Source organism: Python bivittatus, unplaced genomic scaffold (genome assembly GCF_059951505.1).
Source record: "Python bivittatus isolate LINGU-HERP-01145 unplaced genomic scaffold, Pbiv_v1 ctg000430_np1212, whole genome shotgun sequence".
Lineage (NCBI taxonomy): Eukaryota > Metazoa > Chordata > Lepidosauria > Squamata > Pythonidae > Python > Python bivittatus.
The window spans coordinates 5,716,241-5,730,713 of record NW_028277071.1 but is presented as its reverse complement, the minus strand read 5'-3'; the positions used below and the strand labels follow the sequence as shown (position 1 = coordinate 5,730,713).

Below are 14,473 nucleotides of genomic sequence, written 5' to 3'. Positions count from 1 at the left end.
AAGTGTGTTTGCGTGGGCAAAATATTTGAATTGAACAAGCATAGTTGATGCCATTCTTTTTTCTGAAAGAGCTTCAGTAGGCAGGAATGGCTGTTGGAGATATGCTGATGATGATGTCTCCTGATCCTCCTCATTAGAAAAAAGGGAAAGGGAATAGACGTCAAACTTGACTTTTTTCTGGATCTGTGGAAAGTAGGCGGCTATACAATTGTCCACGATGTTGACCTTTCAATTTTAAGCTATGGAAGAATTGAAATAATACCTATTTGGTCAGGCTGTTCTCTTTTGCTAATTTCTTGTTAATTCTCACCTCCCTCTTCTGTTGACTCTTCCTGTATCTCATTGACTGCAGTGTGCCGTTCCATCCCCCTGCTCAGGGATGCTCAGAGAAGAAGAGGAGGGCAGGAGTATAGATCACGGCTTGAGGATCTCTCCTACATATCTGGTTTCTCTTGGGGAGGTGTCCCACAGCATCTGTGTCATTAGTCACCAAAACATGGAGACAGGTTCCTATGCCTTCAAGGATTTCTAGAAACTCTTGTTTTTCTGAGGTGTGTACTTGCAAAACATGGATGTTCTTGAGCAACCAAATGTGATGTAGTTTCTATTTGGTGACTTGGAGCCAAATACCCTGTTATGCTGAAGATCTACCATGTAGCTATGCTATGGGATGGAGGTTGTCTAAGGACATTTCCACACTGCAGCCTTCAGCTGCTTCTCTCTTGTGCACAGATTGGCTGGAAATGAAGCCAGTGAAATATTTTTTTTCTGGATTTCAACCGTTCCTTCATATTGGCCACAGTGATGGCCCAGGGCTCCCACTTGGTGGATTCCTTTGCTTCCTTCTGATACCCACCATGGCAACAAAACAAACACAAATTGGTTTCTATACTGCAAGAAAACAGAACATCAATAACTTAACAACAATAAAAACAGAATAACCAACAACAGATCAACACAACCATTGCACAGACTTTGCCACATATCTGTATCCCCAAGCTCAGTGACAAAACCATGTCTTGGGGAGAAGATGTTCCAAAGTGTGGGTGCCACAACAGAAAAATATTTTTTCCTGGGCCCTGCCAGATGGCATTCCCAAACAGACAGGACCCAGGCCATGCCTCTCCTGCCCCCAAATGTAATCTTTTCCCAGTTAATGTTGGGGTACAAATTTGGTCATCATAAAATATTGTTTGTGTGTGTGTGTGTGACAGAGAAAGAGAGGTGTCTTCTCAATGTAATTCCATTTTTGTTGTTTTTTAATGAGATACAATGCAGATGGTCCTAGACTAGACTGGAGTGCAACCATATTATGAGTTACTTTGGACACATAAAATGCTGAGTAGACTAACTGGAAAGTTTTGAATGTTATGTGGATATGCTATTTCATTTAAAAATATGGGGATGTGATAAAGCTGGCAGTCACCAAAACCTGGACCTACTTATTTTATGGAGAAGAATGGTCTGTTCCTTGCAACATGTGAAATTCCTTTTTCTTGGGATCTTGCTGTTCTCTGCACTGATGATGTTACTTGACCTGGTAATGAAACATCTTCAGGAAAACAGTCAAGCTCAAAGAATACCAAGAACTCAACAGTTCAACCCAAGTACATATATTTTTTACTATTGACATTCTTTTTTTGTTCCAGATCAGAGTGGAGTGAAGGCCATGCTCACATTAAGAAAAATAGTTCCTCTCTTGTTTCATTGTCTCCTTATGACAGCACACTAACTGGCCAGTAGACATAGACCTTCCAGGCAACAGGACATCATGGACAACTTGTAATGCCAGGAGGCTCTTGGTGTCTTGGGAGGCAAAGGCAAATTTAAGCATGGGAGCACTTCACTTCCCTATATTGGGTACAGGTCATGTGTCAGTACTGCATCATTCCAGTGATCCTGTTTCAATAAGATTTGTATGAATTATTTAATTTCTAGGTCTGTTTTATGAATTCAGTGATTGAATTACTGACAGATTTGTTTAGGATTCCTGTTTCCTTGTTCTGCATTCTGCTAATATTTATCCCACTGGATCTTTCATGCTCCTTTCAACTTTTGCCTCCTACTTACTTTACTATTCCTCATTGCAGAATGGAGAAAATGCCTGAACACTGACAAACATCTGTTCTACTTCCCTCCCTTCCCTTTAAGCTTTTTCCAGTGTAAGGGCATTAACAGCTGCCTATAAAACAGCAGTATTTTCCAAACCCTGGATTTGTTCCTTGGTCTTCTGCAGAGCCCAGGAGAGAAAAAGGAACAGAAGCTATTGATGGTGGCTTTCTCCTGAGAATGAAGCAGAATGAGAGCCCCATGGAAGCTGCAACTGAGCTTGAACCTCTGCTGAGCTTCAAACCCTGAAAAGCAGCAGGTGGAAGCCTGAAGAGGTGGGTGTGGTGTTGTTCCTTTGTTTCCTCAGCCCTCCCTCTCAAGCAGAGACAAAGGGACTTCCAAGCAGGAAGCCTCCAGGCCAATCCTGTCTAAAGCAGGTAAAGATGGCGGAGGACACCAGAGAGACTCTGGACTGCCATCTGCTGACCAGCCATTGGATGGCAGAAACTTTAATGCGATACAACAAGGCAAGGCAGCGTATAAAACCATACCACCAACCAGACTCCAGAAGAAAGGGACCGGCTTAGATTAGGAGGACAGTAAAGTTAGGAAAGAGACAGAGGAAGTCAAAGTTAGAAAAACATTGAGATACGGTGAGAGATATTATATGAGGCAGAGTAGAGCCAGAGTAGGATATTAGAGTAATAGAGTAGGCATAGTATAAGGCTGCATAGTATAGTAGATTAGAAATATAGCATATGTAATGTAATAGTTTAGGACATTGAGCTAGGTAGAGATAAGGCAACTAGTCCTTTTTTATTTGTCTACGTTTGTGTTTTTGTTATCCCCTTTGTACTCCTGTGCAATACAAATGGTGCAGAACATCTCTTTTTGTTATATGGTAAACAAAGAAAAAGAAAAAAAATGTTTTGATAGGGGCTTCACCGAGTCTAGGGTCAATTTGACGGAGGGAACAAAAAAGACTTCCGATGCTCTTATAAACACGCCTCTCCTCCAAATTCAAGCAAACATGATGGAAGGAGAGAGGCCTGCTCTAGGTCTCATTCATCTAGTTCCAGAGCACTCAGGAGGTCAGTTATATTAAAGGTAATTTTATTGGATTTTTAGAATTCAATGGCAAACCGATGTGGACACATGTCACAGAAAACATGATGTGAAACTGTCGTGGTCTAGAAACAAGCATCCATGTACATCCATGTCCACAAGTTGTGCCAATCACCCCAGATTTGCTAGTTGTTTAATTATCCCAGAAAACAGAGAATTAATTTGATTCATCCTGCACGCAAAAAGCAACCATCTATTACATATTACTTAGGATGTTGGATATTATAGTTTTATTTCATTAGGTCATTTCAAAGAATAGGCCATCCAAAACAGTCACTAGAACAGTTAAAACAGAAAATAATTAATACTTCAAGAAAGAAAGGTGGTTTTCCCCCCCTTCTGTTATGTATTTCTCAAGATATTGTCGAAGGCTTTCATGGCCGGCATACGATGGCTGGTGTGAGTCTTGCGGGCTGTGTGGCCGTGTTAGGAAACAAAACCTCCAGAACACGGCCACACAGCCCGGAAGACCCACACCAGCCATATTTCTCAAGAGCTTGTTGTTCCTTTGATTAATTTTGGGCAATGTGATTAGCTAGTCTAAAACAGGTGAGAGAAATAATTCCTCTGCATGAATATCAATATATTCCTTGATACTTTGTCATGCAGTCCAAACCAAACTAATGCAATTTAATCCATTCCACTAAATTATTCAGTTTTGGAGCTATTCAGAAAGACAAGTAGAGGAAATATTCAGAGTAAATATTACATAGCTTGATGATCTCTGCCATAACCACTGATACTCTCTGCCATCGGCGCCGTGGTGCCCGCCTTATGGAATTTTCTCCCCCCCACCGCTGAAGTCAAGTTAGCTCCCTCCCTGTTAATGTTCCAAAGACCCCTCAAGACCTGATTGTGTCACTGCGCCTGGGACCCCAGGGAACTGGAGGCATTCTCAGATGGCTCCACTGTTGTGGTTGATATACTCACTCTCTCCATGCCTTGTGGTTTGTATATTGCTAATTTTTAATAAAATGTATTTCTTAATAATGATTTTTATATTTTTATAATGATTGTTTTTATAAGTTTGTTTTATTTTATTGTTGTACCCACCCATAGTAATTTCTTATGAGATGGGTGGTCATATAAATACAATCAATCAATCAATCAATCAATAGATCAATCAGTCAATAAATTTGCTTTCTCCTTTTCCCTCCCCTAAGCACAATGCCACCTTTTTCCTCATTTGTTGCTCCATCTTTCTCAGCACCCTGCCTAGGGCCTCCTTCACCTGACTGTTCCGCAAACAATATATCATGGGATTAAGAAAGGGTGTAATGGCAGTGTAGAAGACAGTGACTATTTTAGTGATAGGCGACTGACCTTTCCCACTTGGAGCTACATACATTCCTGCCACAGAACCATAGAAAAGGGTCACCGCCATGAGATGGAAGGATATGGTGGAGAAGGCCTTCTTCCTGCTACTTTGGTTAGAGGATTTGATCAGTGTGACAATTATAATGCCATAGGAAATAGTGACAAAGGAAAAGTTGCCCAATATAATCAAAATATTCATGGACATCTGGATGCTAGGGGAAGCATTTTTAAAAGGCGGGCAAGCCAGGGATAGGAGGCCTTGATCACACACAAAATTATCAATAACATTGGAGCCACAAAAGGACAGTCTGGAGATCAAAATTACTGGGACAGCATATCCCAAGAACCCAGCAATCCAGCAACCAGCTACAAGCTTGGAACAGTTTTTTTGAGACATAATTGTTGGGTAGTGGAGTGGGTGGCAAATGGCCAAGTGGCGATCTAATGCCATGGCTGAGAAGAAGAGGGATTCAGTGCTGCCAAGTGAGAAGAAAATGTAGAACTGAAGGAAACAGGCTTGGAAGGAGATGATTCCTTGAGGAGAAGCTAGATCAAAGATCATACGAGGTATTGAGGTGGTCACATAACACACTTCCAGCCAGGAAAAATTTCCCAAGAGGGTATACATGGGCAGCTGGGCCAAGCAGTCATCTAGATGTACCAGAGTGATAATAGTGGCATTTTCAATCAAAGTAATTATGTAAATACAACTAAAAAAGATAAGAAGGTAGAACCGCCTTTGCTGCCCACCTTCCAAACCCAGTAAAATGAATTCTTGGACTGTGGTCCTGTTGGCCAGCTCCATCTGGAACCAGAAAAAAGAATCAGAATCACATTAAAGAAATGCCATTCATAAATGTTTCTATTTGTTTCTATCCAGGAGTAAAACGGCTTAAATATTTCTATGTGTTTCCATCCAGGATCTAAAACAGGCAAAATCAACAATTTAATTTAATATTCGATTTAGGTGCCAACTGACTATGAAGAACTCTGGTAATCAGAAAGAAATCTTCTGGCATTGCATATCTCCTCTAAGCCTGTCCTTGAATAAAGTCTCTTCAAGAGTGGAGAATGAACAGCAGGTTAGAGAGAAGGATGGGAATCTAATGAACTCATTTATGACCCTTTCACAGAAATTGGAAAAGGAAATCATGTATCAACTTGAAAAATAAATAAAAAGAAACACATTATTGGCAGGGCCTTCTTCCACTGAATTCCTTTTAAGATTATTACTAAAGTATCATAGAAAATCCATCTCTCAGAAATATTTAAAGCCATTGATAAATGTTACTACTCATTTCGCTCCAGGCAGGTAGTGATCACTTACCACTAGCTTTGCTCCTTCACCAATCGACAGCGATGTGTGGTAGAGTCCTTGTTTCTCCTGCAAAGGAGAATTCAGGGAGAGGCTGCCTTGCACAAGATGGTCAACCAAAATGAGCTCAGTCTGGGCTGAGATGTTTAATTACTACAAGCATTGCTCAAAATCATTACAAAGCACTCCAGCGAAAATTTCTGTGTTGTTCTACAATCTTGATTGGGCTCTACTGGGGTATAAGAAGTCCTTTTTTGTCAGTGCTTCAAGGTAATCCAAACAAGAAGCACCAACCATGAGGTCAAACACTACCGTTATTGTAACAGTACTGTAACTTGTACAGAATCTTGCGAGTCTGAAAGTACCTCTTCCCTTCCTCACTTTTACTCTCCCGAAAACTAGGAAGGGTCCTTCTGAATTGCTTTCTCCACGCCCTCCCTTCGGATTTTGTTTATCAGACTGTTGTCTAGGCTGCAGCTCCTCCACCTCTCTTCAAGGACATGCCCACATTACATTTTTGCATTAAGCAGAAGCATGTTATCCAGCATAGGTCAAAACGTTGATGTGAACAGGAACACAAAGGCACTGTCTGTCATTTATATCATCTACTGGTAATCCCAACTGAACACTCCTTATCCAGTAGAGCAACATATATTGTTATGAGCAATTTAGGAAAAAAAGGTTGCAGAAGAAGGTGTGTGGAGGCAATCATGAGCAGTTGCAAGAGTGAATGCCTTGGATAAAGAGCAAAAGGAATTCCCTGAGCTAGGAAGAGATGACTGGCCACCACTCATGGTTTCAGAAGGAGACGAACTAATTAGGCAAATCAAACTCAGAAAGCCCCCTGAAGGGGGTTTAGTGCCTGCTGAATTCACAGGGAATTACTGGGCCTGGTGGGGAATTCACTGAGGAGTTTTTGAGTTTCTACCAAAGGCTTTCCCTAGATGCTCAGTCAGAAGTCTGTGTTAGTCTGTGAAAGCCATAGAAAAAACTACTTTGGGATCACATTCTAAAGCACTGGGTTCAGATCCAGCATGGAACAGTTTGATCAAAACCCAGCCAGTTCATCTGCCCAAGGATTTCCCTAGATACTGAGTCATAAGCCTTCAATGAAAGTCTATGAATGCAATCGACAAAGCTACTTTCGGATCAAATGGTAAAATACTGAGTTCAGATCTCACACAGATTGGTTTGATCTAAAGCCATCCTACCATTCTGCCAAGGTCTCCAGCCAGCCTAGGAGCTTCCAGGATAAGCATAAAAACGGTAAAATAAGCTAAAGTATTGGAACAGAGCTAGAAGCACATAGGTTGATGGCCCACAGCTAGTTTATGGGAATTGTCTTTCTTGCACTACCTGGAAATGCTGATAATCATGGCAACCGCCCCCCCCCCCCCGCCAAACACAGCAGTTGATCTTCTACTGTGAGGGAAGAGGAAACCATGGTTGGGATCCCCACCAGGCATAAACATTTCCTGTGAATTCAGTAGGCACTAAACCTCCTTTGGGAGCCTTTCTAGGTTTGAATTGCCTAATTGCCTAATTACTTTCTTTCCTTCTAAACCCAGGAGTGGTGGCCAATCATCTCACTCCAGCCCAGGGAATTCCTGTTGCATTCACTCTTACAATTGCTCACAATTGCCTCCATGCACCTTCTTCTGCAATCTTTTTTTTTTTTAATTGCTAAGAACAATTTATAATGCTCCACTGGATAAGGAGTGTTCTAATGTTGCCAGTAGAGGCTATAGACGACACACTGATTTTTTTCTTCCACACATGCAATCCTTGTCAGACCAGTATTTTGATCCATGTTGCGTAACATGCTCCTGCTTACTGCAAAAATGACTTATTGTCTCCCAGTAGAGCCCAGTCAGGATCTCCTAGCACCAAAATATTTTTTCATGGGGTTGGCTTGTAATGTAGCTATTCAAAATCTCAGCCAAGACTCGGCTCACTTTCACTGACCGTCTTATACAAGACAGCCTCAGCCTGATTCCAAATTTGCAGTTGACAGGAACAACAAGGACTCTCCCGCACGTCCCTGTCTTCTGGGTGAAGGAGTGGAGCTCATGGTAAGTGATCACTACCTGCCTGGAGAGAAAGCAGCAGTAACATTTGCCAGAGGCTTTAAAAGTTTCTGAGAGATGGCTGTATATGATGCTCAGTTTAGATCCAGCCCCCAAGGTAACTTTCTCATATCTCCTCACCCCTTTCATTGATAATGGAGACAATGTAGACCCACAGGAGCTCTTACATCGAGGAGGCTGCTGAAATTCTAGATGCAGGGCTGGGTCATTTGGTCTGTCCTGTCAGTACACTTTCTACCTAAGAGCTGCTGCGCTAGAGCATTTAAGGGCTGTTAGTGTAACTGTGCTCTTTCCCAGTCCAGTCCATAGATCTCTAATACACTAGGAGACTGAGAGATGTTTATCCACAATGTACTGGAGAGCTTGACTTTGACCAGCAGTCTCACTGCACCCCTCTTAAATGTGGCACGTTTAGTGAATGTTGCCTGCAGTTTGGGAGAAACCAGTGCTGTGAGCTCCCCACCTAATCTAACTCTCTCCCTACTCCCTGCTTCCTTGAACAAAATTGAGGAATAACTATCTAGCCTTGTGTTCTCTTTCCTCCAGATCTCCTGTAAGAAAGTAAAATCAAATTTGGAATTAAATCTGATTAAACATACATACATACAGATACATACTGATATAGCCTTCCAACCAGAGAAACGTCATGATAGGAAGGCAAGGAGAGGGTATGGGGGCAATAATGCCAGCCCCCACTGCCTCACATACTCTCACTGTTCAATAGCTAACGTAGGATTTTGCTGTGGTGCATTAATATGGCTTCATTTATTCACTATTGGAAGAATCACTGAATCACTCAGGGAAGTAGCTGGAGAGATTTTGACTCTGGCCACGTACTGATCTTTTCTTGGTCCTCTCTTCCGCTGGCCTCATTCCTCTCTCCAGGATAGCCTCTCAGGTCAAGCCAGAGCTTACACCCCACAGGACACAAGTATTAGACATGTAGGATGCCTCTAATCAGCTTCTCTGCTCCTGATCTGGGGGGAACTTGATGTTCATAGTGCATTGAATGGAAAGCTTCTGTCTCAGACTCCTGGAAGTCTGGACTTCCCTCCAGGGTCTAATTGCTGGTGCTGTTATTCATTGAATTATGACAGCTCCTTCTTGGGGTTTAGCTCTTCTATGAGTTCTAAAGCTGTATCTATTGGCAGATGTCTCCTACTATCTATTGTATCATCTACATCCCATGTTATATGGAATGGTTTACTTTGATGTGATGAAGCATCTGAAGTTTGGTTCAGAACTCAAATATTTAGGTCAAGACAGCAGTGTGGATGATGTACTCATATAAATTATTCTTGAATTTCTATGATACTTTAGTAATAACGTTGAAAAGACTTCAGTGATAGAAGAGTTTATTTTTTATTTTTCAAGTTGATACGTGATTTCTTTTTGCTTTTTTTGTGATCGAGCTAAAGATGAGTTTATAAGGTTTACATACTCCTCTCTAACCTGCTGTTCATTCTCCATCATTCCTGAACAGCGTTTACTTAAGGACAGCCTTATAGGAGGTAAGCAATGCCAGAATACAGTATATCCTTCTTCTTGATTTGGTAATTCTGCCAATTTCTACACTCTGCCATTTTTAAATCCTTTATGGAAATAGATAGATATATTGGTGAATCTTTAAGGATGTCTGATTCTGATTCTTTTTCCTGATTCCAGATGGAGCTGGCCAATGGGACCACAGTCCAGGAATTCATTTTGCTAGGTTTGGAGGATGGGCAGCAAAAACGGTCCTTCCTCCTTATCCTTTTTACTGTAATCTACATAAGCACTTTGGCTGAGAATAGCATTATTATCATGCTGGTACATGTAGATGCACAGTTAGCACAGCTCCCCATGTACAACTTTCTGGGAAACTTCTCCCTGCTGGAGATCTGCTACGTGACCACCATCATGCCACGTATGCTCTTTGATCTGGCTGTTCCGCAAGGGATCATCTCCTTCCAAGCCTGTTTCCTTCAGTTCTACATTTTCTATTCACTTGGCATCACTGAAGACTTCTTCCTCTCAGCCATGGCCTTGGATCGCTATCTGGCCATCTGCCACCCACTCCGTTACCCAACAATTATGTCTCAGAAAACCTGTTTCAAGCTTGTAGCGGGTTGCTGGATTGCTGGCTTTTTGGTATATGCAGGCCCAGTAATTTTGATCTCTAGGTTATCCTTCTGTGGCCCCAATGTCTCTGAACACTTTTTGTGTGATCAAGGGATCCTGTCCTTAGCTTGCCCTCCATTAGGAAATGCTCCACTTATTCTATTTGCCATGAATACTTGCATCATATTAGGCAACTTAATCTTTGTAACTATTTCCTATGGCACTATCATTTTCACACTGATCAACTCCTCTAACCAACGCAGCAGGAAGAAGGCCTTCTCCACCATATCCTTCCATCTCATGGTGGTGACCCTTTTCTATGGTTCTGTGGCAGGAATGTATGTAGCTCCAAGTGGGAAAAGTCAGTCACATGTCACTAAAATAGTTACTGTCTTCTACACTGCCATTACACCCTTTCTCAACCCCATGATCTACTGTCTGAGGAATAATCAGATGAAGGAAGCCCTGGGCAGAGTGCTGAGAAGGGCGGAGCAATGGCTGAGGAAAAAGATGGCATTGTGAAAACAGGAGTGGAAAGGAGAAATGTAATCACCCAGCTGTGTACACCTTTATTTCCAGTGTTATAAATCATTTTACGAACTCCCATGCTCCTAAACTCCAGTTCTTTAAGTAGATTTCAAGTATCAGGGACATAGCCAAGAAGAACATATGTATCCTAAATTTCAGGCAATTGATCCAGCCTCATATTAACAATCCTATTGATCTCAACTCAAAATGCAACAATAATAAGGCAAGACTAAAGTATTTGGGTTGAAGGACCACCTCTTCCCAATTACATCTGCCTGTTCCACCAGAGAGAGCATGTTATGGGTTCTGTTGTTGAGGGAGCTATGTTTGGCGGTCCCTAGATGGTGGGATTTTACTTCTGTGTGTCTGCATTGAGGAATATTCTCCCCCCTGAGCTGAGTTTGGCTCCATCACTTCTGATCTTCTGCAGGTTCCTCAAGAGCTGGTTGTGTCATCAGGTCTGGGGACCCCAGGGGACTGCTGAACTAGTGAGATGGCTCCATTATTGAGCCACCCAAAGTCAATAAATTTAATAAATAAATAAATAAATAAATTATTATTAACATCCCCTTATTTCTTGGTCTTAGCTTTTTTAAAATAGTTTTTTATATTTTTACTAATAGTAATTGATAACTCTTTCAGGTATTTATGATTTTAGCTTTGTTGTACGCTGCCCAGAGTCACTTCTTGTGCAATGGGTGGCTATATAAATTGGATAAATAAATAATTAAATAAATATGGGTTAATATTCCAACTCCTGAGTTTCTTTTCCATCAACATACTCTGAAGTGTCCAATACACATCCACACACAGAAAAATGTACTAATCTCAATTTACAGTCACAGGAAAATTATTTCACACTGTTTAAGTTGATCCTCCATTGATATAGGTCGTACAAATAACTAATATCAATAGAATCAATTTCCTTCATCATTCCACAGAGATGGATTATCTTTATAAGAGCTACAGATAATTCCGCCGCCCCCAAAACCTCCAGCTACTATAAAGCATTTCAGAACCTTTAATTGCATCTAGACCAGACACGTCAAACAAGAAATACTTAAGTTAACTGTACTGCCAAGAAGCATTCCAACGTAAACCACATTTTTAAAAAAATTCTGAAAAAGTTTTTTTTTTTTTTAATTACCTCAGAGGTGAGTTGATCCAAAATAATAGGCCTGCTTCACCCCAGACATATTTTGGGATGCTATTTTTAAACCAGAAAATATCCCAGGGATAAATAGATTAAAGTTTTATTCACAACCCAATATTTTCTATTTATGTCTTGCAACATTAAGTGCAAATATCAAGGAAGGATGAAATACTGTGGGCCCTTTCTTTTACCTCCTTACTTTTTAAAAACCAGATGAAATTGACAAGAGTTTTGCCAAGGTTTTCTCTGAAGCCCAAATGTCAGAAAGAACTTTAAATTTAAATATTAATTCAGTCATGTGAGTCGTCCATAAAATATACCGAGAAATTCCTACAGATCTTATTGAAACAGGGTCACTGGAATGATCCAGTGCTAAAGCGCTCTCGTGCTTAAATTTGCCTTTGCCTCCCAAGACACCAAGAGTCTCCTGGCATTGCAAGTTGTCTATGATGTCCTATTGCCTGGAAAGTCTATATCTACTGGCCAATTAGTGTGTTGTCATAAGGAGACAATGACACACGAGGTGAACTCTTTTCTTTTAAGGGGACCTTAAAAGTAGAGGAGTTGCATCCTTGTCTAGGCCTCAAATACATTTATTTATGGTTTATGGTAACGTCACATCAACCAACTGGAAACCACTTTCTTGGAAATTTTGAACACCTGACAATTAGCAAAATTGGTCCATGGGGTTAGCTGGGATTTGTAGAGGAGTTGCATCCTTGTCTAGGCCTCAAATACATTCATTTATGGCTTATTTATATAGGTCTATATAGCTGGGAAATATTCTGCCCTTTTGGAACAGAAGAAGGAAAGAATGGGCAAAGAACTCCTTTGGGTGTTTAAGGAAGCATGCGTAATGGGGGCATTTTCCTACTCCTGCTCAATGCCTTATGTTACCAGGCCAAATTTTGGGGCCTGTTCACAGATTAGCTAACCATACTTTTCTCATATTTGATGTGCGGTGAAGGGTCAAAGCTTTCACTGTTCTGCTTAGAACCTCTGGGGCTCTTGGACCTCCTCTATCTTCATCCAGTATCACTGCTGCCACACGTTTCCTGATGAACTTCAGGAGACAACAGTTCTCCCTGGTTAAATAGCCCCATTGCTCTGATGTAAAAACTGAGAGTGGAGCAAGGATGCATCCTTATGGAGATGCTGTTCTATATGAACTGACCTGATTTGCACGTTGTCTTCCAATGAGTCTTGTGGTATAATGCAACTATGAGGGCCACTCAAGGAGTTCCAAAAATAAATATGCAAATCACTAAAATAAGACAAAGTGTTTGAATAAAACTTGCTAGAAGCACTTAGCTTGATGTCCAAGAGCTGGAAGTGCTGATATTTATGGCCACCTCCCCTCCACACTTAGAGGATACTAGCCGATCTTTCACTGTAAGTTAAGACCGAAACCAGCATTGACATCCTCCCCAGGCAAAATAATTCTCTGTGAATTCAGGTGATACTGAATCCCTTTGGGGGCTTTTAAGGATTTGCTTTGTTCAATGAGTTTGTCTCCTTCTAAACCCACGAGTGGTGGCCAATCAGTTCACTCCAGCCCAGGGAATTCCTGTTGCTGCAACTCTCCACAATTTATCTAGGGCATTCGCTCTCACGACCACTCTTGATCACTTCCAGACACCTTCTCTGTATTCTGTTGTTTTTTAAATTGGTAATAACTATTTATAATGCTCCACTGAATCAGGAGTGTTCAGTTGATGTTGTGAGAAGATGCTAAAAGTGACAGCGGGTGGCTTTTTCTGTGCACCCAAGCAATCCTGTTCACCCCAGTGATTTGATCCATGCTGGATAACATGCTCCTGCTTAATGCAGAAAGGACTTGTTATCTGCCAGAAGAGCCCAGTCAGGATCTTGTAGCACAGTAGCATCTGTTCATTGGGGTGGCTTGTAATGATTTTGGACCATGCTTGTAGCAATTCAAAACCTCAGCCCAGACTGAGGTCACTTTAATTGACCATCTTATACAAGGCAGCCTCAGCCTGATTCCTCATTTGCAGCTGACAGAACAAGAAGGACTCTCCCACCCATCCCTGTCCTCTGGATGAAGGAGTGGAGCTCATGGTAAGTGATCACTACCTGCCTGGAAAGAAAGTAGCATTAACATTTATCAGCAGCTGTAAATGTTTCTGAGAGATGCCTCTATATGATGCTCAGTTTAGTTGTTGTTGTTTAGTCGTTAAGTTGTGTCCGACTCTTCGTGACCCCATGAACCATATTGCGCCAGGCCTTCCTGTCCTTCACTGCCTCCCTGAGTTTGCTCAGTTTCATGCTCATTGCTTCAGTGATGCTATCTAACCATCTCATCCTCTGCCGTCCTCTTCTCCTTTTGCCTTCAATCTTTCCCAGCATCAGGGTCTTCTCCAAAGAGATCTCTCTTTGCATTAGGTGACCAAAATATCTGAGCTTGAGCTTCATTATCGATCCTTCCAATGAGCAATCAGGGTTGATTTCCTTTAAGATTGACTGGTTTGACCTCCTAGCAGTCCAGGGGACTCTCAAGAGTCTTCTCCAGCACCACAGTTCAAAGGCATCAATTCTTCAGCGCTCAGCCTTCTTTATGGTACAGCTCTCACAGCCATACATTACTACTGGAAAAACCATAGCTTTGACTATGCGGATCTTTGTCGGCAAGGTGACATCTCTGCTTTTTAATATGCTATCTAGGCTTGCCATAGCTTTCCTCCCAAGGAGCAAGCGTCTTTTAATTTCATGGCTGCAGTCTCCGTCTGAGGTGATCTTGGAGCCCAAATAAATGAAGTCTGTAACTGCTTCCATTTCTAC

At 41.6% G+C, this 14,473-nt stretch overlaps 2 protein-coding genes across 2 annotated transcripts; one reads left to right on the top strand and one right to left on the bottom strand.

Annotated features, from left to right (window-relative positions):
• Nucleotides 1-4,297: 4,297 nt before the first annotated feature.
• Nucleotides 4,298-5,296, bottom strand: LOC148215341 (olfactory receptor 11H6-like). The gene has a single exon (XM_088144165.1). It carries the CDS (start codon nt 5,294-5,296, stop codon nt 4,298-4,300), a length of 999 nt encoding a protein of 332 aa, XP_088000291.1.
• Nucleotides 5,297-9,525: 4,229 nt separating this feature from the next.
• On the top strand, nt 9,526-10,515 carry LOC148215340 (olfactory receptor 11H6-like). The gene has a single exon (XM_088144114.1). The coding sequence runs from the start codon at nt 9,559-9,561 to the stop codon at nt 10,513-10,515; it is 957 nt and encodes a 318-aa protein (XP_088000240.1). The 5' UTR covers nt 9,526-9,558.
• Nucleotides 10,516-14,473: the final 3,958 nt, after the last annotated feature.

Bases quoted from the DNA above. Each gene is read 5' to 3' on its own strand.
- LOC148215341 (XM_088144165.1), bottom strand. From the start codon at position 5,296: ATGGAGCTGGCCAACAGGACCACAGTCCAAGAATTCATTTTACTGGGT.
- LOC148215340 (XM_088144114.1), top strand. From the start codon at position 9,559: ATGGAGCTGGCCAATGGGACCACAGTCCAGGAATTCATTTTGCTAGGT.